The 24,329-nt window shown below is 37.8% G+C and overlaps 6 protein-coding genes across 7 annotated transcripts in view; 4 read left to right on the top strand and 2 right to left on the bottom strand.

Annotated features, from left to right (window-relative positions):
• Nucleotides 1-24,329, top strand: part of LOC129786719 (glutamate-rich protein 2) — an 871,459-nt gene that overhangs the window by 93,006 nt on the left and 754,124 nt on the right. The window lies entirely within an intron of this gene.
• LOC129786689 (UDP-glucose 4-epimerase-like) lies at nt 2,979-6,930 on the top strand. The gene is made up of 5 exons (XM_055821863.1): nt 2,979-3,210; nt 4,572-4,820; nt 5,919-6,391; nt 6,460-6,547; nt 6,617-6,930. The coding sequence occupies exons 2-5, from the start codon at nt 4,578-4,580 to the stop codon at nt 6,878-6,880; spliced, it is 1,068 nt and encodes a 355-aa protein (XP_055677838.1). The 5' UTR covers nt 2,979-3,210; nt 4,572-4,577; the 3' UTR covers nt 6,881-6,930.
• On the bottom strand, nt 4,821-8,078 carry LOC129786694 (N(6)-adenine-specific methyltransferase METTL4). Of its 2 annotated transcripts, XM_055821875.1 has the most exons (3): nt 7,817-8,051; nt 6,932-7,747; nt 4,821-4,853 (listed from the first exon to the last, which is right to left on the bottom strand). In XM_055821875.1, the coding sequence occupies exons 1-3, from the start codon at nt 7,994-7,996 to the stop codon at nt 4,848-4,850; spliced, it is 1,002 nt and encodes a 333-aa protein (XP_055677850.1). In that variant the 5' UTR covers nt 7,997-8,051; the 3' UTR covers nt 4,821-4,847. The 2 variants fall into 2 exon arrangements, with proteins under 2 accessions (XP_055677850.1, XP_055677849.1); XM_055821874.1 differs by lacking the exon at nt 4,821-4,853 and having other exon boundaries at nt 6,898-7,747; nt 7,817-8,078.
• On the top strand, nt 8,140-9,752 carry LOC129786685 (actin-related protein 2/3 complex subunit 1A-B). Its single transcript, XM_055821857.1, has 3 exons — nt 8,140-8,336; nt 8,397-8,521; nt 8,592-9,752. The coding sequence occupies exons 2-3, from the start codon at nt 8,449-8,451 to the stop codon at nt 9,644-9,646; spliced, it is 1,128 nt and encodes a 375-aa protein (XP_055677832.1). The 5' UTR covers nt 8,140-8,336; nt 8,397-8,448; the 3' UTR covers nt 9,647-9,752.
• LOC129786739 (39S ribosomal protein L38, mitochondrial-like) overlaps nt 9,780-24,329 on the bottom strand; it is a 32,236-nt gene continuing 17,686 nt past the window's right edge. Inside the window, exons 2-5 of the mRNA XM_055821932.1 lie at nt 18,445-18,724; nt 18,103-18,351; nt 17,579-17,677; nt 9,780-10,346 (exon numbers count right to left, since the gene is read on the bottom strand). Coding sequence (XP_055677907.1) covers nt 9,780-10,346; nt 17,579-17,677; nt 18,103-18,351; nt 18,445-18,724 — 1,195 coding nt within the window. The remainder of the gene's footprint in view (nt 10,347-17,578; nt 17,678-18,102; nt 18,352-18,444; nt 18,725-24,329) is intronic.
• LOC129786702 (DNA polymerase delta subunit 2) lies at nt 10,478-12,584 on the top strand. Its single transcript, XM_055821887.1, has 3 exons — nt 10,478-11,081; nt 11,527-11,651; nt 11,720-12,584. Exons 1-3 carry the CDS (start codon nt 10,610-10,612, stop codon nt 12,455-12,457), a joined length of 1,335 nt encoding a protein of 444 aa, XP_055677862.1. The 5' UTR covers nt 10,478-10,609; the 3' UTR covers nt 12,458-12,584.

Here is a 24,329-nt window from a genome sequence, read left to right as displayed (position 1 = left end):
CAGGCTCATCGACGAACCTGCGGGTACGGGATGACCCAAAAATCCATTCAGATTTGCTCTAAAATCAACAGGAGAGCCAGAAAATGCAAAAAACTGATTTTAGCCAAAAATTCAGCCTAAACTTTAAGGTAAAAATTGAAAATTCTTATTTTTTGCAACTGAAACTTCCCTTTGGTACATATCGATCAGGCTCATCGACGAACCTGCGGGTACGGGATGACCCAAAAATCCATTCAGATTTGCTCAAAAATCAACAGGAGAGCCAGAAAATGCAAAAAACTGATTTCAGCCAAAAATTCAGCCTAAACTTTTAGGTAAAAATTGAAAATTCTTATTTTTTGGAATTGAAACTTCCCTTTGGTACATATCGATCAGGCTCATCGACGAACCTGCGGGTACGGGATGACCCAAAAATCCATTCAGATTTGCTCTAAAATCAACAGGAGAGCCAGAAAATGCAAAAAACTGATTTTAGCCAAAAATTCAGCCTAAACTTTAAGGTAAAAATTGAAAATTCTTATTTTTTGCAACTGAAACTTCCCTTTGGTACATATCGATCAGGCTCATCGACGAACCTGCGGGTACGGGATGACCCAAAAATCCATTCAGATTTGCTCAAAAATCAACAGGAGAGCCAGAAAATGCAAAAAACTGATTTTAGCCAAAAAATTAGCCTAAACTTTAAGGTAAAAATTGAAAATTCTTATTTTTTGGAATTGAAACTTCCCTTTGGTACATATCGATCAGGCTCATCGACGAACCTGCGGGTACGGGATGACCCAAAAATCCATTCAGATTTGCTCTAAAATCAACAGGAGAGCCAGAAAATGCGAAAAACTGATTTTAGCCAAAAATTCAGCCTAAACTTTAAGGTAAAAATTGAAAATTCTTATTTTTTGGAATTGAAACTTCCCTTTGGTACATATCGATCAGGCTCATCGACGAACCTGCGGGTACGGGATGACCCAAAAATCCATTCAGATTTGCTCTAAAATCAACAGGAGAGCCAGAAAATGCGAAAAACTGATTTTAGCCAAAAATTTAGCCTAAACTTTAAGGTAAAAATTGAAAATTCTTATTTTTTGCAACTGAAACTTCCCTTTGGTACATATCGATCAGGCTCATCGACGAACCTGCGGGTACGGGATGACCCAAAAATCCATTCAGATTTGCTCAAAAATCAACAGGAGAGCCAGAAAATGCAAAAAACTGATTTTAGCCAAAAAATTAGCCTAAACTTTAAGGTAAAAATTGAAAATTCTTATTTTTTGGAATTGAAACTTCCCTTTGGTACATATCGATCAGGCTCATCGACGAACCTGCGGGTACGGGATGACCCAAAAATCCATTCAGATTTGCTCTAAAATCAACAGGAGAGCCAGAAAATGCAAAAAACTGATTTTAGCCAAAAATTCAGCCTAAACTTTAAGGTAAAAATTGAAAATTCTTATTTTTTGGAATTGAAACTTCCCTTTGGTACATATCGATCAGGCTCATCGACGAACCTGCGGGTACGGGATGACCCAAAAATCCATTCAGATTTGCTCTAAAATCAACAGGACAGCCAGAAAATGCGAAAAAGTGTTTTCAGCCAAAAATTCAGCCTAAACTTCAAGGTAAAAATTGAAAATTCTTATTTTTTGCAACTGAAACTTCCCTTTGGTACATATCGATCAGGCTCATCGACGAACCTGCGGGTACGGGATGACCCAAAAATCCATTCAGATTTGCTCAAAAATCAACAGGAGAGCCAGAAAATGCAAAAAACTGATTTTAGCCAAAAAATTAGCCTAAACTTTAAGGTAAAAATTGAAAATTCTTATTTTTTGGAATTGAAACTTCCCTTTGGTACATATCGATCAGGCTCATCGACGAACCTGCGGGTACGGGATGACCCAAAAATCCATTCAGATTTGCTCTAAAATCAACAGGAGAGCCAGAAAATGCAAAAAACTGATTTTAGCCAAAAATTCAGCCTAAACTTTAAGGTAAAAATTGAAAATTCTTATTTTTTGGAATTGAAACTTCCCTTTGGTACATATCGATCAGGCTCATCGACGAACCTGCGGGTACGGGATGACCCAAAAATCCATTCAGATTTGCTCTAAAATCAACAGGAGAGCCAGAAAATGCGAAAAACTGATTTTAGCCAAAAATTTAGCCTAAACTTTAAGGTAAAAATTGAAAATTCTTATTTTTTGGAATTGAAACTTCCCTTTGGTACATATCAATCAGGCTCATCGACGAACCTGCGGGTACGGGATGACCCAAAAATCCATTCAGATTTGCTCTAAAATCAACAGGAGAGCCAGAAAATGCGAAAAACTGATTTTAGCCAAAAATTTAGCCTAAACTTGAAGGAAAAAATTCAAAAAAAAATCTTATTCATAATAAATTCCTCCAACTAGCAGGGGGCAATAACTATTGCGTTCATGGTGCAGTTGCTTGCGTTCAATCTTGCGATCTTGCATTCACTTGCGCTCACTCCATATAAAGATCGCAAATCTTGCGTTCATGGTTCACCTTAGGCCATAGTTATTGCCCCCCTGCCAACTAGTTACCTACTATTAATTTAAATCTATTATAGTAGCTTCTTAGTCAGTCCTTTTAAAGGAGATTTTAATTTACAAAGCCTTTCAAAAGCAAAAGAGATCTTGATTAGCCTATGTATTTAAAATAATATTCTTTACCATAGATTGATCGAGAACCAATTAATTAAAATACTTTGCAACATTTAATATTAATTCCACGTGTCTTTTGAAGATTATGTGAATGATGATTGAATGCAAAAATAATTTCCAGATGACTAATAGAAGAATTCAAAGCTTTTCTTTCAGTTAACCGAGTTAACCACAGGAATTCAAGAGTGATCGCTAAAGGTTGGCTACATCTGGTGGGTACCTTTCGTGCAATTCCGACCAATTCTCCAGCACCGCAACCGAATGAAGAACCCATAAATAGGGGAAGAGATCGTGTTTTGTTCATTCGAGTAGCAACATTTGGTTCGTTTGGACGTTTGATTGCGTTCTCACGACTTCTTCTTCACAAATTCTCAAAGTTAGAAGTTTTTTTTAATGATATTTAAGTGATTACGGAGAAAAAATTCCATTGATCGCGTGTGTGTGGCTGCTTTAGTGATCAAAATCATCATTCTGTGTGCATCATTTGTGAAAAAATAATCAACTTCTTGCAGGAATATTGTAAAATTAAGTAGGTGAAACAGGTTCTTCTAAGAAGCTTCTTTGCCATATTGATGAACTTTGAGAGATCTTTCCATTTAGTTTGTAGAGAAAAAAATCTATGCCATCCTCTCCCGTTCGTTGTGATCTTTGAGGCACATAATTTGTGGAAAGATCTTCAACAGAAGTGTGTTAAACAAATTTCCACATTTTGCACATTTTTATTTAACTACCAAGAAATTCATGGACGTTGTTTTTTTGCATCCCATCTTCCTCCCATTACCAAAGTGATTGAATTATTGTGAAGGAGCAAAAAAAATGAGAGAGAATAATTTAAATTTCGATTGAGCATAAAAATGCTGAATACACGATGAAGTCACGTGTTTGAGTTAATTATCGTGTGTCAAGGTGGATATTTTTTACTTTTTTATTGCCCTATCAATTGAAAAAAAATTCAGCCACTGCTGCTGGTGATTCCCTCGAGTGTCTAAAAAAATTGATACGTAATCTGTGAGTTTGATCGTGCGTGCGTCCTCATTGATATATTGTCGTGAGATCTCAATTAGATAGAAATTCTAACGGAAATATTTTCTTCTTCCTTTTGTTGAAAAAAAAAAAAGGTCACATAAAAGCTCCCAACATTACGTCTACGTGGTGTGTAAAGTATGCTCTTTTAACTGTAAATCACACAGAAATATGTTAGTGATGTCATCATACGGCATATTGATCGTGCACCGCGATCGTGGCTTCTGCTCAAAAATTCACATTTAACCGGTTCTCATAGCTCCTCATTCGCGCGGTGTCTTGCGGAGCATTTTTAAGCTCTATTTTTAAATTTTCGCCTCTTCAAAAGACAAGAAAAGAGGAATAAAAGGAAATTTTTCGTACCTTGACTTTGGCATTTTTCGTGCAAAATATTCTTAACGTGGCTTGATCTTTTTTTGGCGATCAAGAGTGATCTTTTAGTGCGCGCGCGGGTAAAGAAATCGAAAGCTCATTTGGTATTCTGTCTCCATGCTCATCTTCTTCTCCTCACCAAGTCAATGTCTCAGCCTCATCTTCAATTCTCAAGGTTCTCTGACTCTCTATCTTCTTCTCCTCATCAAGCGATCATTCTCATTCATGCGGTTCCTTCACACAATCCTCCTTCTCTTCCTCTGTTTTTTTTCTTCCATCTTCTTCTTAAATCGCCAATGGGGAATTATTTCATGGCACAACTTCTTGTGGAATGGCTCTTTATTGCGATGCCATTAACCCCTTTGTATGCAATTTAATTCAAGTGCAAACAATACTCCGCTCCACAGAAGAAATAATAAAAAAAGAATGAAAACCTCCTAATGATCGTTCTTCTTGGCTTTATAATTGTCTCTCTCTTCTCCCCCAAATGCACAGAACAACATGTCTAATGGGAAAACTGTCTTGGTGACTGGTGGAGCCGGTTACATTGGATCCCACTGCGTTGTGAGTCTCCAAGAGGCTGGCTACCAAGTGATCGCACTGGACAACTTTGCCAATGCCGTCAATAATTTCAAGAATGAATCTGTTGCACTGCAGCGTGTGGCACAAATCACAGGGAAGACCGTTGACTTCCACAGATGCGATCTCCTGGATCTCGAAGCACTCGATCAGATCTTCCAGAAGGTGAGTTTGTATTTTAATTCCTTTTCTTCATTTCTGTGTTTCAACGGATTTTGCATTGAAGCCCAGCATTTACCCGAAAATATTGTTTAAAAATAATTAAAATTATTTTAAAAATGTTTTAAAAACGGTCAAAAGTAGCTCTATGCCGTAAACAGGGGAGAATTTTGATTAGCAATGCAAAATTGGGAAAATTTTTAACTTAAACTTCCTCTAAAAAGCTCATTAAACTAGAACCATTTTGTGGATTTTAGGAATTCTAATTTTTTAAACATTTTAGTAGATTTTCTGTTGATCCAATTTACGGTAATTGACGGTATTATTTGTAGTTCATTCATAGAATATGCCAGAATATACTATTGCATTTAATATGGCAAGTTAAAGACCAAACATTTGCTTTTCATGCTCTATTTCTTATTTGCTTTAGAAAAGAAAAATTAAAGCTTTGTTTGTTAAGCCACGCATGGATTGAAAATGTCGTTTTGAACATAAGAATTTATTTAGTAAACTAAATAATGCTTAATCAAATATAATTAGTTAAAAGAAAGATTCTTTTTATTAAAGTAAATTAAATCTAAAAATATTTGATAAAGTTGAAGGCTTCAAAAGCTTTAAAAGAACAAAAATATAATTATTTTATTGCTCTCTAGTTTTTCTGAATAAATAATGATCGTTCGTGAGGTTCTCGAGTGAATGTTAATCTGCTCAATAGTGAGGATTTCTTAATAAAAATTATATTGTAATCAAAGCATTCAGCTCTGTTTAGAGGCCTTCATCAGGTGCACAGAGAAATTATTAATCGTTTTAATTGTTATATTTTATGCCCTAAAGTTATGAACAGATATTTCATAGAAATCTTTTAAAAAACTAATTTTCTTATTTCTTAATTAAATAATTTTTAAACTGATCAGTTTATTAATCAAAAATTAATAGCTAAATCCACGAAAAGTTCAATTTCTTAGAAATAAAATCAAATTCTCAAACAAAAAGACCACCACAAATTCCAATAAATTCTTTATGGAAAAATCCTTGAAATGAGCTCCTAAAAAATTAATAAAGTACCATCCTACCTAATTTCTTCTCCATCCACTTTCAATTCAGTACAAAATCGATTCGGTCATTCACTTTGCCGCCATGAAGGCCGTTGGGGAGTCAATGCAGCAACCACTTTTGTACTACAAGAACAATCTAATTGGCATGATTCACCTGCTGGAGGTGATGAAGAAGCACAAAGTCTTCAATTTGGTCTTCTCCAGCTCATGCACGGTTTACGGTGAACCGAAGGAGCTCCCGATAACGGAGGAGAAGGAAACTGGGCGGGTGACCAATGTCTACGGGAGGACAAAGTTCTTTATTGAGGAAATGCTGCGAGATATCTCCGTGGCTGAGGAGGAATGGAATATTATTGCTTTGAGGTACTTCAACCCAGTAGGAGCGCATAAATCTGGGCTCATTGGGGAGGATCCCACAAAACAATTCACCAACCTCATGCCCTACATCAGTCAGGTGGCCAGTGGGAAGAAGGAATGTCTGACAATATTTGGGGATGACTACGACACGCCCGATGGAACGGGGTAGGATGTTCTTTAGAAGCCTATTTTTTGGGATTCCTTTTTAAGCTAAATTCTCTTTTTTCCTACAGAATCCGCGACTATATTCACGTAATGGACCTCAGTACAGGACATGTGAAGGCACTTGAGAAGCTCGAGAAGCAACATCTTCGTCTCAGGGTGAGTTTTGTAACAATTTTCAATCTAAAGATTCCTCTCTAATGCATTATTTTGTCTTAACCAACCCAGATGTACAATTTGGGCACAGGGAAGGGAGTCTCCGTACTGGAATTGCTCAAGACATTCGAGAGAGTGAACAATGTGAAAGTTCCCTACGTGATTGAGGCACGACGGGAGGGAGATATCTCATCAATGTATGCGGATCCCACCTTGGCAGAGACAGAACTTGGGTGGAAGGCAGAGTATACGCTGGAAGAGATGTGCACCGACTTCTGGCGGTGGCAGACAATGAATCCAAATGGCTACAAGACCGGAGTTGTCAATGGGCATTGATAAAAAAAAAAATAAAATCTCTCAAATATTGAGTTTATTGAATAAACTTACATGCTGTAGTTTTAGTACCTCAAGGCCGATGGACGTGAAGCCCGGATGAAGGTATCGTGCAAAGATTTCCAGGCATTTTGGTTCCTCAGGTAGGTAGGGTTTGAAGACATCCAGAAGAGGTGGTTTGTGGGAATGTATTGAACTCGGTACGCTGAAGAGGATCAGATCTTTTGGGATTCTCTCCTCTAGGGCGGTATCCTTTACAGCTACAATGATTCTCTCATAGGGTTGCTTCTTTTCCTCTCCAGCAAAGCTACAAATTGGCTCTCCAGCCTTCGTGACCTTCATCCATAGCCACTGAGTCACGTATTTGAGGCCCCAGCGGGGAATGAACTTGCTCGCAATGTCCTCCAGGTGACTCTTGTTGTTTGTACACCAAATTGCCACAATGCACCTGCCTGAGGTCAATCCCCCGATGGGAATGGCAGCCACATCGTCATTATACAGCATGTCATAGCTGATATTGCGATTGGCTCTCTTGACACGTCGAATGTACTTATTCCACCACGGTGGATCAATCACAATGAGGTCAAACTCCTCACCGGAAGGCAGGAATTTCTCAATTTGCCGCACATCATTCTGATAAAATCGACAATTTGGAGGGATAATAAATTCCTCTTCGTCTACTTTTGTACAAATACATTGGAGATTTTTATTTTCTCCCTGCAAAACTGGATGCGAAATGCTGTGATTGTGAACTCTGGCTGCTTCCACCACAGCTTCTTCATTTGTCATCCCGGGATTTCCACCAAAATATCCAGTTTCCCTGCATTTCCCTACAAAATCTCTCAATTTCTCCTCCAATTCGGCATTTTCCTGCAAATGAAATAAATTCAGGACATTAGTCGATGATTAATGGAAGTATTTACAATTTGAATTACTCACTTCCTGTTTACACAACTTCCTCCGTTTCCGCTTTTGATTGGGACTGTCACACCTTTGGGCATATGGCTGGTTTATCTCAAAGAATTCCGGCTTAATTTCATACACACCACGATAGTGGGAGTCAATTAATTCTTTGTGACTCAGGAAAAGGCAATTTTCACATCGGAAAACAACTGCCATCGCAGTTTTTCCGGATAAAAATTTAGCAATAAAGTTTATGAATGAAAATTTTTACTACGCACGTTTACACCACGTTGTTTGTAAACAAAAATCACCTGACTTATTCACCACGCACTGAATATTCACCACGGAAAGTGGGGAATTTCTTCTCCAAAATTTTGTGGTGAAGAAGTTTTGACATTTTTTCTTCGCGGAAAGGATTTTTTGCAATTTTCCCAGGTTTTTCATTACTCTTCCGGGTAAAAGTAGTTTGTGCATCTTCCCCCAAGTGGATATTTCGTGTAGACTGTCCAGAGTCCGCGAAATTCTCCCCAGAAACGTCATTTTTTCATCACAAAAGGTAATCTGGGTGGGGTATGTTTATGAATCATCCACCACTAATGAAGAAAAAATCTTTCAGGGCAATTTTTTGGATCCTTATCTTCATCACCAGTAAAGTATTTTAGCTGAAAATGACTGAGAGACATACATTTGGTGGGAATCTCAATCCCATCACTTGCCATGCCTGGAACAAAGATCGATCTCGTGAGTTTTCTTCTGAATTTTATTTTTTATTCTTTCGGGAAGATTTGATTGGATTTCTTTTTGTGGGCAGAAATTGCAATTTCCCCAAACAACCATGAGGTGCATATCTACAAGAGGGAGGGTTCTGCTGATTGGAAGCTGCTGGATGTGCTGAATCAGCATGATTTGCGCGTGATGGGCATTGATTGGGCTCCCAATACGAATCGCATTGTAACGTGTGCCGTGGACAGGAATGCCTACGTGTGGACTCAGGGAGATGATGGGAAGTGGAAGCCGGCCTTGGTGTTGCTTCGTATCAACCGGGCTGCCACGTGCGTCAAGTGGTCACCGCTGGAGAATAAGTTTGCCGTGGGATCTGGGGCCAGGCTCATCTCTGTGTGCTACTTTGAGCAGGAGAACGATTGGTGGGTGTCGAAGCACATCAAGAAGCCCATCAGGTCTACTGTGACATCACTGGATTGGCATCCCAACAATATCTTACTCGTGGCTGGCTCCACGGACTACAAGGTGCGCGTTTTCTCGGCCTACATCAAGGACATTGAGGATCAGCCCTCTCCCACACCGTGGGGCACCAAAATGCCCCTCGGACAGCTCATGGCGGAGTTTAAGCATTCCGAACGTGGTGGGGGATGGGTGCACAGTGTCAGCTTCTCCGCGGATGGCAATAGAATCTGCTGGACGGGACACGATGCAGCCATAAAGGTTGCTGATGCATCCAATGGGATGCAAATCACCAAGATTCGAACACCCTATCTTCCCTTCCTGTGCTGCGAATGGATCTCCCCACGATCCGTCGTTGTTGCCGGGCATAGCTGCATGCCACTCATCTATACCCTCGGGGAAGGCAATGAGATTGCACTGTATGCCAAATTGGATCAGACGCAGAAGAAGGAAGCCGGAGGGATTTCTGCAATGCGCATCTTCCAGTCACTCGACAGGAATTTGCGCACTGAGAACACGGATACGAACCTCGAGTCAATCCATCAGAATGCAATTGCTTGCCTCAGGATTTTCGGAGGGAATAAGGCGTCTGTGACGCGTATCAGCACTTCCGGACTCGATGGTCAGCTAGTCATTTGGGATTTGAACACTCTAACACGCTCAATGCAGGGACTTCAGCTGTAAGTCCGGAAGCACCTCATTGTGCAGAGAAAACATGCGGGAGGGGGCTTGTAATTCATTTTATTGACCCAACACCCGCTCAAATACAGAGTTTATAAATCAAACAGAATTAAATGCTTTAGTTCGCGCCTTCAATTTAGGCTCCGAGTTGCTTGTAGAGCAGAGGCACGTAGTCATCCCACTGAGCCTGATAGAAGTTTCCAGCAAGAAGCTCCAGCTTGTACTTCTCGGCGAATTTCTGGATGGAGAAGCAGCCTCTGTTGCCGGCACTTGTATTGGTTAAACGGGGCTCCGTGAAGGAGAGCTGCCCATTTTGCTTGTAAAGCAGAAAGACATAGCGGTGCAGTCCCGTTCCTTCCGGTGGTCCACTTCCCACATAAGCCGATAGGGTCTCCCCCTTGGCAACATCACTCCCCGGGATGTTCCCGACGAGCCAGTGATGCCATTCACGGTAGGTGGGCTCCTTGCGCGATGGGGCATCCGGATCCGTCATGCAGAGCGTATAGAAAGTCCCGGATTCACCGTTCCAGGTGACAGTTGGAACATCCTTCACCTGAGTGGGTGTGAGCTCATTCCCCTCACTCACGAGCACTCCACTCGGATAGGAAACCTTCAGCAGCTCCTTTGGGGCCACTGGGATGACATCTGGTACCACACCGTGCTTCTCCATACTTCTCAGGGCAGAACTCAATTGACGGATGGGCTGGAAATGCGATTTTACAGCTGACACGACACTTTGCCGGCAGAAACTGATCATGGCGGCGCAGACAATTTGTTTTTTATCTTATTGTTGCGCAACTTCTACCCCCAGCGGTACACGGAAAAAGATTTTTGTCATTTTCAGCTGCCAATTTTGTCATCAAGAATACTTTTTTGTCGTGTACTGTTGTAACTATAGATGGCTTTGTGAGTAAACAAAAAGTCGCGGTTATTTTCTTATTAGACGAGGGAAATTTGTGTGAAAAAATGACTCAGAATTCCGTTCAAAATGGGTGCAATGGGCACGAAAAGGGCCCAGGGAGATTGGACGTGGAGTACGTGAATAAATCCCAGAGATTCATCCTGCCAGCAAAGCATGATTACAACAGACAATTTCATAACCTCTACGTGGCTCGATGTGAAGTAATGCTGGGACTCCTGCGGGAGAAGGTGCAGCAGAAATGGGGCACACAGTATCCAATAAGGAAAATTCATGATCTGAATGATGAGAATCAGGAGAAATGCGTGATAATTGGAACCATTTTCAAGCAACAGGTGCTCAAGCCGAGTGTTCTGAAGGAATTGGCAAAGGTGACACACATCATGCCACAGCCGATTGCCCCCAGTTTCACAGATGATTCCGATGTTGTCATGCTGGAGGATGAGCTGCAGAGGGTCCGGCTGTTTGGTAACATTGTCCCGCATGATGTTGTTACGGGAATTATGTGTGCTGTCCTTGGTAAGTTCTCAGCTTTCGCCCATTCTCCCAACAAAATTGAGATTTCAGGAAGAGTTTGAGATTTAATGAATTTATTCTTATCTCTTTTACAATCCTTTTGTGCGTCAAATGAGCCATTCTTATGAATTCTTGAAGGTGTCACCAGTAAGTTAAAGAACGTAGATTAGCAATTTATGTGTTTCTGTTCTGCTTCCGGGAACATTTTTTTCCATTATTACACACCACAGAGACACCCCTCAAATGGACACCAAAAATACTCTTACTTCTTGTTAATTAATGCACAAATTCATGGATATATAATTTCTTCATTACGCACTCAATGCTTTATGTGTTAATTAAACTAAAAAACAAACTGTGTGGGAGGGAAGTTGCACAGACAAAGCACCGTTCCTTGTCCTCATCACGCAATTTCTCATGCAAGACTATTTTATTACTTCGTATTTAGGTCATATTCTGGAGCAGGGGAGGTTCCATGTGGATGAGATTCTCTTCTATGAGTGTGGGCCACAGGAATCACTCAAAACACTCGATAATTCCCCGTCAATTGTCCTGATTTCCGGTCTAAACATGGTGAGGAGATTCTTTTTCGTTTTCATAGGATGTTCCAAGTTAAATGCAGATAAAAAATAAATTTTCAGACACATGCAGATAATTTAGCAATGCCCCTGGAGATTCTTCAGCAGTGGCTCTTTGGGAATTGGTTTGGAGGAAGTGGGTTTGATCCTCAGTCAGTTGTACGAGTAATTGTGGCGGGAAATTCGGTGAAAACTGAGGATAATCGAGTGGAGTCGTTGGATATGGAGCAACAGGCAACGGCGGAAGATGTCAATGGCATAAGAGCAGTTGATAAGTTCCTCGAGCAACTCAGCCAATCAGTCAATGTAGACCTAATGCCGGGAGAGTATGATCCAACATCATCCCTCCTGCCACAGCAACCCATTCACATGCTCCTCCTGCCCAAATGCAGCAAACTCAAGACTTGCCAGAGTGTCCCGAATCCGTATGCGTGTGAAATTGCCGGGAGGAGTATTCTCGGGATGTCAGGGCAGAATGTCGATGATATTGTGCGATATTCACAAATTCCCGATGCCCTGGCGGCACTCAAGGCTACCTTCCGTTGGGGGCACATTGTTCCAACGTGTCCGGATACCAAATTCGCCTACCCAATGCGTGGGAATGACCCCTTTGTCATTGAAGACTGCCCACACATCTACTTCACCGGAAATTGCCCAAAATACCAAACGGAACTCCTCAAGGATGCCGCAGGGAGGAAAGTTCGCCTCATCTGTGTGCCAAAATTCTACGAAACCAAATCCATTGTCGTGGTGAATTTGGCGAATCTCGAATGCAAACTAATGATGTTCCAAACTGAATAATTAACTAATTACTTTTCATTAATATTATGGTTTTTATTTGAGGCAAGACATCTATATACAATGTATTATATTATGTATTAGTTTTGCTTTCATTTGAAATACATTTCTTGCTGTAATTTTATTTGGACATTTATCGTTTTTCTTTCTTTTGCTGTTGTTGTTGGTGATACAAGAACATTGGATTTGTTGCTCCACATCTTTTGCGTAAATCCTTTTCACTCCACATTTGGGTAGCATTTGGGGGAGTTCCCACGAGTTTTGGGTTATATGTGTATTTTAAATTGTTTATCGTGATTTTCATTGGTTATATATTTTCCTTCTTCTCAAGTAAAAGCATCATCAAATAAATATTATTCCTCTTTTATCTTTAAGCTGCAAATATTTTCCTTTTTTTCTTATATCAATTTTTGCTACTCTACTACTCTACTTTCTAGCTAGACTTTAGGTCCTAACAGTTACAATTTTTTTTATCCCAACATTCAGACTATTTTTTGTACTTAATTGTCTACAATGACTGATGGTTGTATCCTTCGCGTAATAATCCATGCGATGATTTTTCTTTGCTTCATTTACAGATTCATAATGAAAATATTTATGCACAAATGGTTAGGAATTTATTATGTTGTTTATGCTCCTTGAAGACTAGAGGATTTTTTGTAGTAAATTTAAAACTATTTTTTTTAGGAAAAATAAGGAATTTGATTAGTAAAGGTTTTTAATCTTCGAATAAATTGAATAAATAAATAAATTATTAAAGAATGCAGAGTTCAGTTTTTGTGTTCTTATTTATTCGATTTATTCTACTGCTGACATTTCGATTTCGTCAGGAGCTTCCTCAGGTCTAAGAGAATAGACAAAAATCCTTTTTCTTTGTAACAGAAATTTTTTTGCACAAAAATAATACAAAATTGATAGAAAATCGTTTAATAAAATAGATTTTAAAAGATTCAATTGACTTCTTCTGTCTAAATTCATCAAAAGCTTAAGAATTAAAAAAAATTAAAGAAAAGAAAAAAAACTGCATTAGTATTTCCAGCACATGCCTGTCATTTGCGGTATATATAGCAATCTGTGCCGCGTTGGTCTCCTTTTCTATTTGAGATGAATTAACTTATTTCCTCTTGAGACCCCATAATTCGATAAGGGGCATGTTGTGTGGAAAGGAAAAGAAAGCAATATTCAACAATATAATAATAATTCCCGCATCCCACCCACAAAACGGGTGGGTATAGGTGTTGAGGGAGCTGTAGAAGGAATTGTTGGCTGTGATAGATGCTGACATCGTAATGCAATTTACCAGTATCATCTGTTTTCTTTTTCTCACTCTGTTGTAACCAACATCTCTGTGCGTGCGTATTATCACAATCTCTTCTCTGTGGTCATCTCTCCCTCCCTATATGTGAAATTCCATCATACAGGGACATATCGCAACAGAAAAGCTCTATGAGCTATCTCTGCTTTTTTTTTTTAGTTTTCCATCCATTTGGGAATGTGAAAAAAATGAGCAGAAAATTTTTGCTCTTTACACGGATAGCTCTTGATGTGAATTTAATTTGTGATATATTTTATCCTCTGCGTAGGATTTAATATGCGTGTGTGCTCGGTGAAAATGGAGGAGCCCAAATGGACAGAGAAGAACGAGAGGAGAGAGAGACTTTCCACATGGAGCCCAGTACGAAACTACACATAAATGAATTTTGATATCGAAATATGCAGTAATAGAGAAATGATTGTTTTTGCCCATTTTGCCAGCAGCACAACGCAATTTTAGTCATCCCACATCATGCGGTGGGACAAGCTTTGGTGTGTTTGGGGGTATAAATAGGAGTCTGGAGAGTGGATATATGTTCTCTATGTAATGTACCATACAGCTTTTGTACATAGAGGAGGGTTATTGACTTTCCCAGTTAAAGCTTTCAACTTTTTTTTTTTTCATTTCATTTCATTGCTTTTCCTATATTATGGAGAACAAATAAGATATTCAATATAACTCGCAAAACAATAATTGTTATTCATTTTTCGCGTCCAAAAATATTATTTCTTTTCCCCTTTTTATTGTACAGCATTACCACCCCCTCAAGAGGAGTAATTTTTGCCATTATCACACACTCTGCTTGCTTTTATTTTTCCTAATTGAACATTAAGTGACTCTATGGAGTGAATAACTTTTGCACTCACCAAATCAATACACGAATTTCATTCTTTTGCGAAAGAAAAGAAAAAATATCAAATATGATGAATTTTTTTCGGAAAAACTTGCTCTCAGACTTCTTCTCAGTGAGCTACTAATAACTAAATTTTACTGTTGGTGGAAAAGTTAGATTTTTCTTGGAAAAATCTTTTACTTTGTGAGAAATTCTTTTTCACGTCGAACGCACTCAAGGGATTATTATAAGAGCTTAATTTAATATCCGTGAACTTTAGTTGATGACCTCAAAAATTATAAATTTTGGAGTGACTTTTAAAAGCTTTCAAAAAACTTGGAATTAGTAAATTTCCATTAGAAGTCTCCTTTGGGTTTGTTTAAATCGTTTAAATTGAGTTTACAAGTTGCTTAAGAAATTGAAAAACATTTTCTTGGCTACTTATTTTTAATTGGGGCTTTATTCTAGAACTAAAGGAAATGTATTCTCATGATAAATTCTATGTTAAACGATAGAATTTTTCCCCAGTTTCAAAATCTAATCGAGGAAGATTATTCTCTGTAGAAAAGCTAGGTCCTTTAATATAGAATTGTTCATTAGGAATACTTTTTTGCTGATTCTATAAGAAGGCTTAATTGAAAGCTTTTTAAAGGCCTTAAATCGTTACGAGATTTTAGTCTTTAACTTTATGAGAAAAGAAACACTAAAGCAACACTATTTGTTTTACTTTCGAGCTGATTTTTATTAAAAATAAAACAGAAAATTTAATTCTTTTGCTTTTTAAGGAATATTAAACCTTTAAGGTTTAGTCCTTATTTAAAAAAAATTTTCTCTTGAACCAGAAAGTAGACAGGAACAAGAATTTTTCTTTGCACTATCGCTAGGATTTATAATAAGGTTTAATTTAGAAGAAAAGACTTAGAATAAACCCTCAGTCTATAAGGAGCACAAAGCATTCATTTTATATAACTTTTACAGTGGTGGTGGATGTAAATTTAAGCCTTCTGATTACAATTTAAAGCTAAAAATAAAACCATAACGACCATAATGAGGATCTCGGAAATAAATACAGTGTACAATTCTCTGTATATCCTTCCATATAATATATACTTCTATGCACAGCCTGTGCTTTATCCTTAGCTATTATGTACAATTCAAGCTCAGTTGATTTTCCTTTTTTTTCTTCTTAATTTTAAAGTCCAAATCTTAAGGTTTTTCTTATCTTTGATCAATGTCTTTAATTTTTTTGCTAAAGAATTTTTTTATCAAAACAATAAAAGTAATTTTTAAGAGATGTTTTTTCTGTCTTTTTAAAAACTCATTATAAAAAATCTTTTGTCTTTTAATATATTTCAGGAAAAGTGGCTTTTGCAAATGACTTAAAAGAATTAAACTATAAACTTACTCTAAAAAAAAGTCTCAAGAAAAACGAGGATGTAAGATGTGCCCATAAATCTTTGGTAAGTCACTCAATCTTGCTAATTTACTTTTTTATTATGTATGGTAATCTATTATGTTAAAGTATATAAGTTAAAATAATATTGATTTATTCCTACAATTAATTTAATCACCTCCCTCATTTATTCACTGATAAAGTGGCTGCTTCCAAAGTTTGCCAAGAAAACTCGTTGGGGGAACGCAATAGAATTATTCTGATTCAAATTACATAACATTTACATATATATCTCTCTTTCAGTCTTAATGCTATTTTCCTTATCAAACTAAAAACGACAATTACAGCACAATTCTTCGTTCTTTGATTTGTAATTATTCTCTCATTTTGTAAAATTGTACAAGTGTGATGTAATTTACTTTATATATAGGTATATTTTCTCACAGTAAATGCTATAAAGATTTTTTTTTTGAGCAATTTCCTCTTTGCAAATTCCTTTCATAGCGTTTATTCTATTCAATCAGGAGCAAAAGTTTAAACACACTATAGAGCTTCATTTTGTTCTTTTTCCTTTGCTCCCTTTCCTTCTCCCACACCCCCCAATTGCGCGCATAACATTATTCCAACAACTTTAAGAAAAAAATGAACATTTTGATAGGAATTCTAAATAAAATTCTTTTTTTTTTGTTTCTTCTTCAACTTATACATAGAGAAAATATATATAGAACTTTTTTATTCTTACATGACTATAAGGTAAAATGCAAGTTATATATTTAGTTAATGGGAGAGACAATCTTCCAAATATAGCACAAAAGCATCACTATGTACAAACACACAGTTCTTATACATAAAATTAAAGTAAATTTTCTCTAATAATTATGTACAATTTTTAAGGGTATGAGGGGTTGATTCGGAATTTAAACGGATATTTTAGGCAAATATTATGTAAATGCACTGAACTACTACAGCCTCCCAGCCTAGCACATCAGAATGAAAGCGTCGCTAAATATTAATGTTACTACACATAGGCAGGGCTTATACGCGGGAAAGAGGAAGAGAAGAAGAGAGAGAGAGAGAGAGAGAGAGAGTGAGAAAGAGTAATTAAATATAACACAGGGAGCACAGACACTCAATAAATACCTTCTTATAGCATGTAATTCCTTACATATTTATATATAAATTGTCTCCTTCTATTCACATTGGTGGTGATGATGTATATTATGTAGGTAGGAGCTCCATCTTCCCACCCCCATCCCCTCTCCCTCAAAGTCAAATAATATGTGCAAGAAATGTGGGGAGAGCCCATTCGATGGAGGAATTAACATTCGTGATTTATAAGAGCGGAAATGAGTCGGAATAAAAGCTCGACTCATCAAATTTGAATTCCATTTGAAGTCTTTGATTGGTATCCTTACTCTTGACCATGGCTGTGCTGCAGTCATCACTGAGATTGGTCGGGGATACGGTTGGGGCATCAAATGACTGCGGGGTTTTCAGTCCATTCGTGCTGCAGGTACAGTAGTGGCAAATGTCGTTGTTAATTAACTTCTCATCCCCACCCTCACCGCGCATCTGAAGAATTACATTCGTCAGGGCTGTTATGTAGTTTTTAGCCAGGGTGAGTGTTTCAATCTTTGACAATCGTCTCTCCTTCTTCACATGCGGAATCACCTCACGAAGGGACTAATGAAGGAAATCCATTAAATATTTTGGTAAATTAACAATCTTAGAACTTTAAGCTTTCTCTATGAGGATTAATAAGAAAGAAGGAAATATATTTTTTTTTATCAAAATCTCTTCCCTATATTCCCTTCTGTTCACTAATAAAATAAAAATTTGGGTGAAAAGGGTCAGATTTAGGTCATTCTTGGGGCATTCTTCCTCAGTTTCCCGAACCTATTAAATGAATTTTCCGAATATTTTGTACAACTATTCTATTGCAAAAAAAATTCAGAAGAATTGAGCTTTTCCTAAAAGCCCTTCCTTGAAAATTCTTGAGAAATTCTATATTCTGTACACGAAAATTTACATTTGAGACTAAAGTAATTCATCACAATAAGGGATGGTGAAAGGAGAAAAAAGAGAAGAAGAAAGAAGTCAATCAATACCTGGAATTGGTTGTTGAGATCATGCATTCGTTTCCTCTCTCTTTCATTCGATTCCAAACGTCTCAAATTCCGTTCTTTGGCATTGAGGACACCCTTCCGCCGACGCACAACTTGGTTGCCACTTCTGCGGGAACTTCCTTGCCTTCGCGACCCACCGCTACTCCCGCCATCGCACCCAAAGCCACCATCTCCGTTGCCACTTGTCGTGTCGTCGCTCTGTGAGCTCGAATCAGTCATGTCGTACATGGTCTACATTGGAATTTATCATTACATGCCACATATTCCCACATACTGTATGTTTTTTCTTCTCTCTGTTATGTGCAAAAAGGATCTATGCCTTACATTGAGCGGCTGGAGCTTTTTCGATGTACGTCGTGGTCGAATGTATTCCGTCACATCAGCCTGTGCATGTTGATCTTCCTGCTTTATCCCCAAGATTTTCCCCTCCTCATCGGTAAAGTCAAAAAAGCCACTATCACCACCCCCATTGCTACCGGGTAGGATGCTAGCGGCAATGGGATTTTCTTCCTGACTACTATTGTGACCCACTTGGATGTCCTCCCGAGCTTTCGAGCGCATGATGGAATGTGTGCGGGAAAAGGGACTCGTCGGTCTTCTCGTTCTGAAAAAAAAAAAAAAAGAAAATAAGAAAATAAGGAAAGATGCCAAAGGCGGTGAAATTGCGTAAAATCCCTCCCTTGCTCGAGGGAGGTGAATTGTATGTAATCCATAAATCATGTTATAAATAGGATTCTTCTGAACACTTTAGTAACTTATTAATAGTCTCATTCATTCAATGCGGTGTAATTCATATACTCAAACTTCTGGGAGTCATCATTCTCTTTATCATCCCTCCACACACCCCCCCCCCCAGGAGGATACTACTCCCTTTGACTTTTGCTCTGTGAAAGTCGCCTTGCTCATGTCGCTACCAGACACCTAATAACGTGCCAGAGATCTGTTATTCTTATTATTGATTGCAATACATTCACTTGGCACGTTCACTTTTTCTTTCCTTCCTCATCTTCATCCCTTTTGGTTGTTTCTCTCACTCATATCCCTTCTCACATATCCTTAAGAGCAATGCCGAAGAGGAGGATGTTCGTATGATGTGTCTTATAGAGACAAAAAAAAGGAAAAGGTGGAAAAGTGTGGCCATGGGAAGGATGTGTCTTTAGCTCCATTTAGATGAGTTTATCTTACGCAAAAGTCGTCATCAGTCACGTGTATGACTTCTCGAGGCCCAAACCGTTTTGTGTTCTCCCCATGGCATTCCTTTTCCTGAGACAAAATCATTACTTAAGTGTATTACATATATTTTCTTTCACTATATAAGCACCTACATATAGCACGCTATATACAATTTGTATAGCTTAGGGTATTATAAATGATTTTGGAAGATTTATTTTCTCAATGTCGCTGTTCGGGGTGATTTATACTCGGAAGAATATTTGTTTTTTTTGTTAAATTCTTTAAAATCCTTTTCGTTTTTTTAATTATTTTTTTTAGCTCAATTTTCAGGTGAATTAAGCTTCTCAAGAAGCCGAAAAATAAATTGAAAGTTCCTTAAGGAGTATCTGAATCTTCACAAGCTTAATTCGTTTTCTTTAAGTTGGTAGTTCACCTTAAACTTGACTTTGAAAATTCTTTAAGATTGAGATTTTAAAACTTTTGCAAAATTTGTTGATAAATAATTTTTTATGAATTTATTTTTAAATGAAATTTAGGGGTAGATTCTGTTCCAAATTTTTTCTTTTCTTTCCTTACAATTTGTCAGTTATAAAATTTTTGGTATTCTGGGAAAAATCTTCTAAGATTTTAATATTTTATTTCCTTCTTTAAATGGGTTTCTGAAATAAATTTACTTTTCCAATGCTCTTTAAAGCTCTTACTGACTGTCTGGAAAAACGAACTCTTTGTTTTTCTTTTATGGAACGACACTAGAACGGTTTAAAAACTTCATCTGTCAAAATCTTACAATAATCTTTTAAGTTGTTAGAAAAGAAAAAAAGATTTTTATCAGAATCTACCCCTTAAGGTAAAAAAATAATAAAATATCAATTAATAATTAATTTTTCAATTAGGTAATTAAAAAACCAATCAAATTAAAGATTCATCTCACAAATAAAAAATAAAATTTAACAATCATCCTACAGAAAAATATTCAAAGGATATTTTCACATAAATATAATCCTTCCTGTTTTTTTTTTAAAGATTTTTAGCTATTTTTTTTTCTAAACAATTAAATGATTTTTCTGAGTGTTTTTTTTTTGGGAAGAGGCCCACTCGTGGCGGATGAACAAATACACGCTATAGGCATCTAAAGCGAAAAGTTGTCTTCAATCCCACCCACACCCATTGACTTTTGCTGCATTGGCAAAAGCAACAAGTTGATTTGAGCAACAAGTGTTGGCCTCTGACCGACTTAGGGTGGTGTGGACCCTCAAACAACCCCTCAACCCCATCGGCAAGTTTTAATACGCTCCATGCCACACTCAAGAAGCGAGGGCGGACTTACTGCGGGTAAATACATACCTACATATGTATATAGTTGGTATATATAGAGAGAGGGATTGGGGCTCAGAGACAAGGAGATATCATTGTGCCAGCAGAGTGTTGCGTGCGGGGGTGAGATAGGCTGTTAGGAGGATGGACGGGGGTAAGTGGGAATGTGATTGATGGCATGGTCAGAGACATGGTGCGAGAGACAATTCTGTGTGGATTGTCATCATTTGTACTAATTCACAATAATTTTTAGAAGGGATAGGGCTCACTCTGTTGATCTCTCTTCGGGCATTTTATCTGAGGGGGGAGGGGGTGGGAGGACGACAAAAGCTGGGTGACACGCTGAAGGATCATTAATGCCAGCTCATTGGGGATTAACAGCAATCGAAACAATTAAGTGAGTGAAGAAATGCCGACAGTGTGCGCACATGTTGGATTTTCAGAACGCACCATAGCCGGGTTTTCTCTGTCCCATTTGGCGTGGAGGTGGTGGTGGTTGCAAAGCAAGCAAAGAGGGGGTCCTTGATGGGGCCAAGGGGTGGATGCTGGATGGGTGGGTGTATGTGTGTTGGTTCGATGCTTACAGGAAGCAGTGGGTGAGTGCGAGAAGGGAAAACGTTTGAATTATATCGAGGAGTAAATCGACACAGTGGCGCCTATGTGTCGAACTGTTAGATTTTGCAATCAACCGGCTGATGTTCGACCCATTTATTCGTCAAGAGGATGACGATGCCCCAGGATTCTTAGTGGGTGGGCCCTCCCATCTCACTTACTTTCTCTCGCACTGTCTCTTTCACACTAACATCCTCCCCAGAGCAATTGCTACATATCGAGGGCGGATGGAGCATTATTATATCCACACACACACTGAACAAATACACCAAATATATTATATAGTGTGTTAGGGTTTTTTTTTGTATTCCTTCATAGACCCAAAAACCTACCACACAAAATGGGTGGTTTCCAATCAAAATCTAACGTTTACTTTTTACCTAAAAATAATAATCAAGATCTACGAGCAGTTTACAGGGCAGTTTTCAAGGGAAAAAATAGAATTTAATGGGTTATTTGGCTTTTATGAATTCATGAGAAGGTAACATCCGAAATGTTCTTGACTGGATATTATTTGGAAGTTTAAGGAAAAGAATTCAGAGCTAAATGGTTATCACCTGTGTTCTTTAATTAATTTAGGTTTGTCTAATCAGCGATAAGATAAATCTCAATTGTAAATAAAGATAATCCAGCTAAAAGTCTGAATTTTATTTAAATTAGAAAGTTTATTAGATGAGCTTTTTGTCTTCACCCTAATTTAATGAGAGCTTTTTGTTGAAATGCCAGAATTAACTTCAAATATAACATTTGTGAACTTTAAGGAATAAAATAAAATTCTAATGAAAGACACATAATTAGGAAGTTTGTGGGCGTTTAATGTGAAAGTTAATTCAGAAAATATTATTAGGCAGGTATTACCCTTTCTGTAGCTTCAATTTAAGATAATTTCCTGTAGAAATAAGCATTAGGAAAAGCTCCTATTAAAAATTGAGAATACTTTGGAGTAGATTCAGTCAAAAATCTTTTCTTTTCTTGCCGTTCTCTAGATTTGTAAGAATTTTGGTATTCTGTAAAAAAAAATATTTCAAGATTTTGGCAGATAGTTTCTTTCTTTATTAGTTTTGTAAAAGAAAAATTCTTTTTCAGAACCTTTATGAATTTTCTAAATAGTTTTCGTTTTTTTTTAAACACGAAAGAAGGACTCAAAAATATTAAAAGAAATTTTTATTGACAGAATTGACTCGTTATGATAACAATTTCCTCTTTGTAATTACTAAAACTTTAAAGTTTCAATTAATCTGAGCCTAAACCTTCATTCGAATGTGGTTTAATTTTAAGCTCAATTGCTTTTCTTTCAAAACATTTTAAAAGTTTTCTGCTTTATTTAAAAGCTCAGTAATTCTCAGTTGAGAATGCAAAAGCTTTCACCCACATATGAGCAGAGCTTTTGAATTACAACAAGATTAAAAATTCTGTGAGTCTAAAGAAATTCTAGAAATCAATTTTCTAGAACTTTTGTTTCGTTTAGAAGTGTAAAAATTCCATAACTTGTTTTTTCTTGTGCTAAATACAGTGAAATGTGCATATCAGGGTTAATAAGGAACTCATTCTAATCACAACGTTGAATTTTCTAATGAATAATTATTCTAATTATGAGCCTTATAGCAAAACCAAATGATTAGGATTCTTCACAATTTTCACAGGACATAAGCATGAGCTTTCAAATCACCAGAAGAACATTATAATTCTTCATTGTTGCTTGCATTGGAAGGAATACATACATAAATTATTTCTTTTTTTTTTGTATTTCGGCCTCAACGACACTAAAACTTCTCTCTTTCTTCTTCTTCAGTGGTTGTTTTATGCTATGTAGGCACACAATGAATGGCCAAAGTGCGTTGACGTCATCCGCGGAAATTATGGGCTCCCTTTTCACTGCGTTTGATCATCATCCAATTGTATGACACGGATGGGGGGAGGGGGGACAAGCAACAGGGGGATGGAGGAATGTATAAAAAAAAATGTTGAATGGGGTGTTTTGAGTGTTTTCGAGGATGTGTGTAGGCAAAATGGTTGGGAGGAGATGAATTGTGGGTGGGATGCTGAGGAATTGTGTGTGTGTGAGTGTGCTGCAAGGAAACCAAAGCAACAGATTAGCCAGATGTGTCGTGGCATTTCTTTTCACATTTCTATCCTATTCACTATCAAGGGGATTTTAGTCGCTTATACAAGCATAATGTAGTACCACCCCCACATCCTCCTTCCTTCGCCCCCATCGCAATGCAAGATATCTCCCCCACAGACAGCATAAGGAGACATGTTGTACAATACGCCTTTTTCGCATATCCACTCGAAAATCCACTCTTGGGCACAATGCTGCGTGTCTGAGGATTTTATATTTGAGAAAATTCCTGCACACCCACCCTGTGGCGGGAGTGAGAGAAAAATAATAAAATTAGCCACTAATTCTATTTCAGGCTTGAACTAATTTTTTTAAATGGATTTCCAACGCCTTTCTTTCGCACATTCACATGAAAATAATTCGATTGGGTACAGCCACTACTCCCCTTGTCTAAATGTCATGAGGGGGTGCTGCGTCGTGGTGCATTGAGGAAGGAAAAAAAAGGAAGTGGCATCCATGAGAGACAGGAGCAGCAGCAATACCTTCATTCATTACACCCCTTCCTCGCATTGCAAACAACTACTTTAGAGACACGGACCATAATCCTAAGAGTGGTATAGATAATGTAATTGCTTTGTTTACTCTTGCTCTTCTGGGAGTTCCTGCGGTGGTGTGTGATAGGAAAGTCCTCTAATGCAGTGACGGCGCGGCAACAAGGATCGTCCCCGGCACACGGTGTTCTCATCTACCTACCGCTACTATATGCTACATGGGGATGTTCTCTCTGGCGTATAAATGGATTTTGTAATTTAATATGTTGGGTGACTAAATGACATACACGTACGCAGTGTGAAATGCATATAAGTGGTGCTAATTTGAAGTAGATTGAATTTGATATGGCCACAGTTCACAGGTGCTTAGGGTTAACAATAAAACGCAGAAATAATGGCTTCAGCCACATGAGACTCATTACTTCCGATTTATTCCAAACACATGCTACCCCCACACGCATATATATATTCTCTCGCTATATAGCATAAGTTTCTTT

This window comes from Lutzomyia longipalpis, chromosome 1, assembly GCF_024334085.1.
Source record: "Lutzomyia longipalpis isolate SR_M1_2022 chromosome 1, ASM2433408v1".
Taxonomy (NCBI): domain Eukaryota; kingdom Metazoa; phylum Arthropoda; class Insecta; order Diptera; family Psychodidae; genus Lutzomyia; species Lutzomyia longipalpis.
Note: the sequence above shows the minus strand (reverse complement) of the source record. Positions and strands in the feature narration are given on the sequence as shown.

Coding starts and splice junctions, on each gene's coding strand:
- LOC129786689 (XM_055821863.1), top strand. CDS start 4,578: ATGTCTAATGGGAAAACTGTCTTGGTGACTGGTGGAGCCGGTTACATT. Junction 4,821..5,918: donor TCGATCAGATCTTCCAGAAG/GTGAGTTTGTAT, acceptor CTTTCAATTCAG/TACAAAATCGATTCGGTCAT. Junction 6,548..6,616: donor AGCAACATCTTCGTCTCAGG/GTGAGTTTTGTA, acceptor TAACCAACCCAG/ATGTACAATTTGGGCACAGG.
- LOC129786694 (XM_055821874.1), bottom strand. CDS start 7,996: ATGGCAGTTGTTTTCCGATGTGAAAATTGCCTTTTCCTGAGTCACAAA. Junction 7,748..7,816: donor GGAAGTTGTGTAAACAGGAA/GTGAGTAATTCA, acceptor TTTCATTTGCAG/GAAAATGCCGAATTGGAGGA.
- LOC129786685 (XM_055821857.1), top strand. CDS start 8,449: ATGACTGAGAGACATACATTTGGTGGGAATCTCAATCCCATCACTTGC. Junction 8,522..8,591: donor CTGGAACAAAGATCGATCTC/GTGAGTTTTCTT, acceptor TTTTGTGGGCAG/AAATTGCAATTTCCCCAAAC.
- LOC129786702 (XM_055821887.1), top strand. CDS start 10,610: ATGACTCAGAATTCCGTTCAAAATGGGTGCAATGGGCACGAAAAGGGC. Junction 11,082..11,526: donor AATTATGTGTGCTGTCCTTG/GTAAGTTCTCAG, acceptor CTTCGTATTTAG/GTCATATTCTGGAGCAGGGG. Junction 11,652..11,719: donor TGATTTCCGGTCTAAACATG/GTGAGGAGATTC, acceptor ATAAATTTTCAG/ACACATGCAGATAATTTAGC.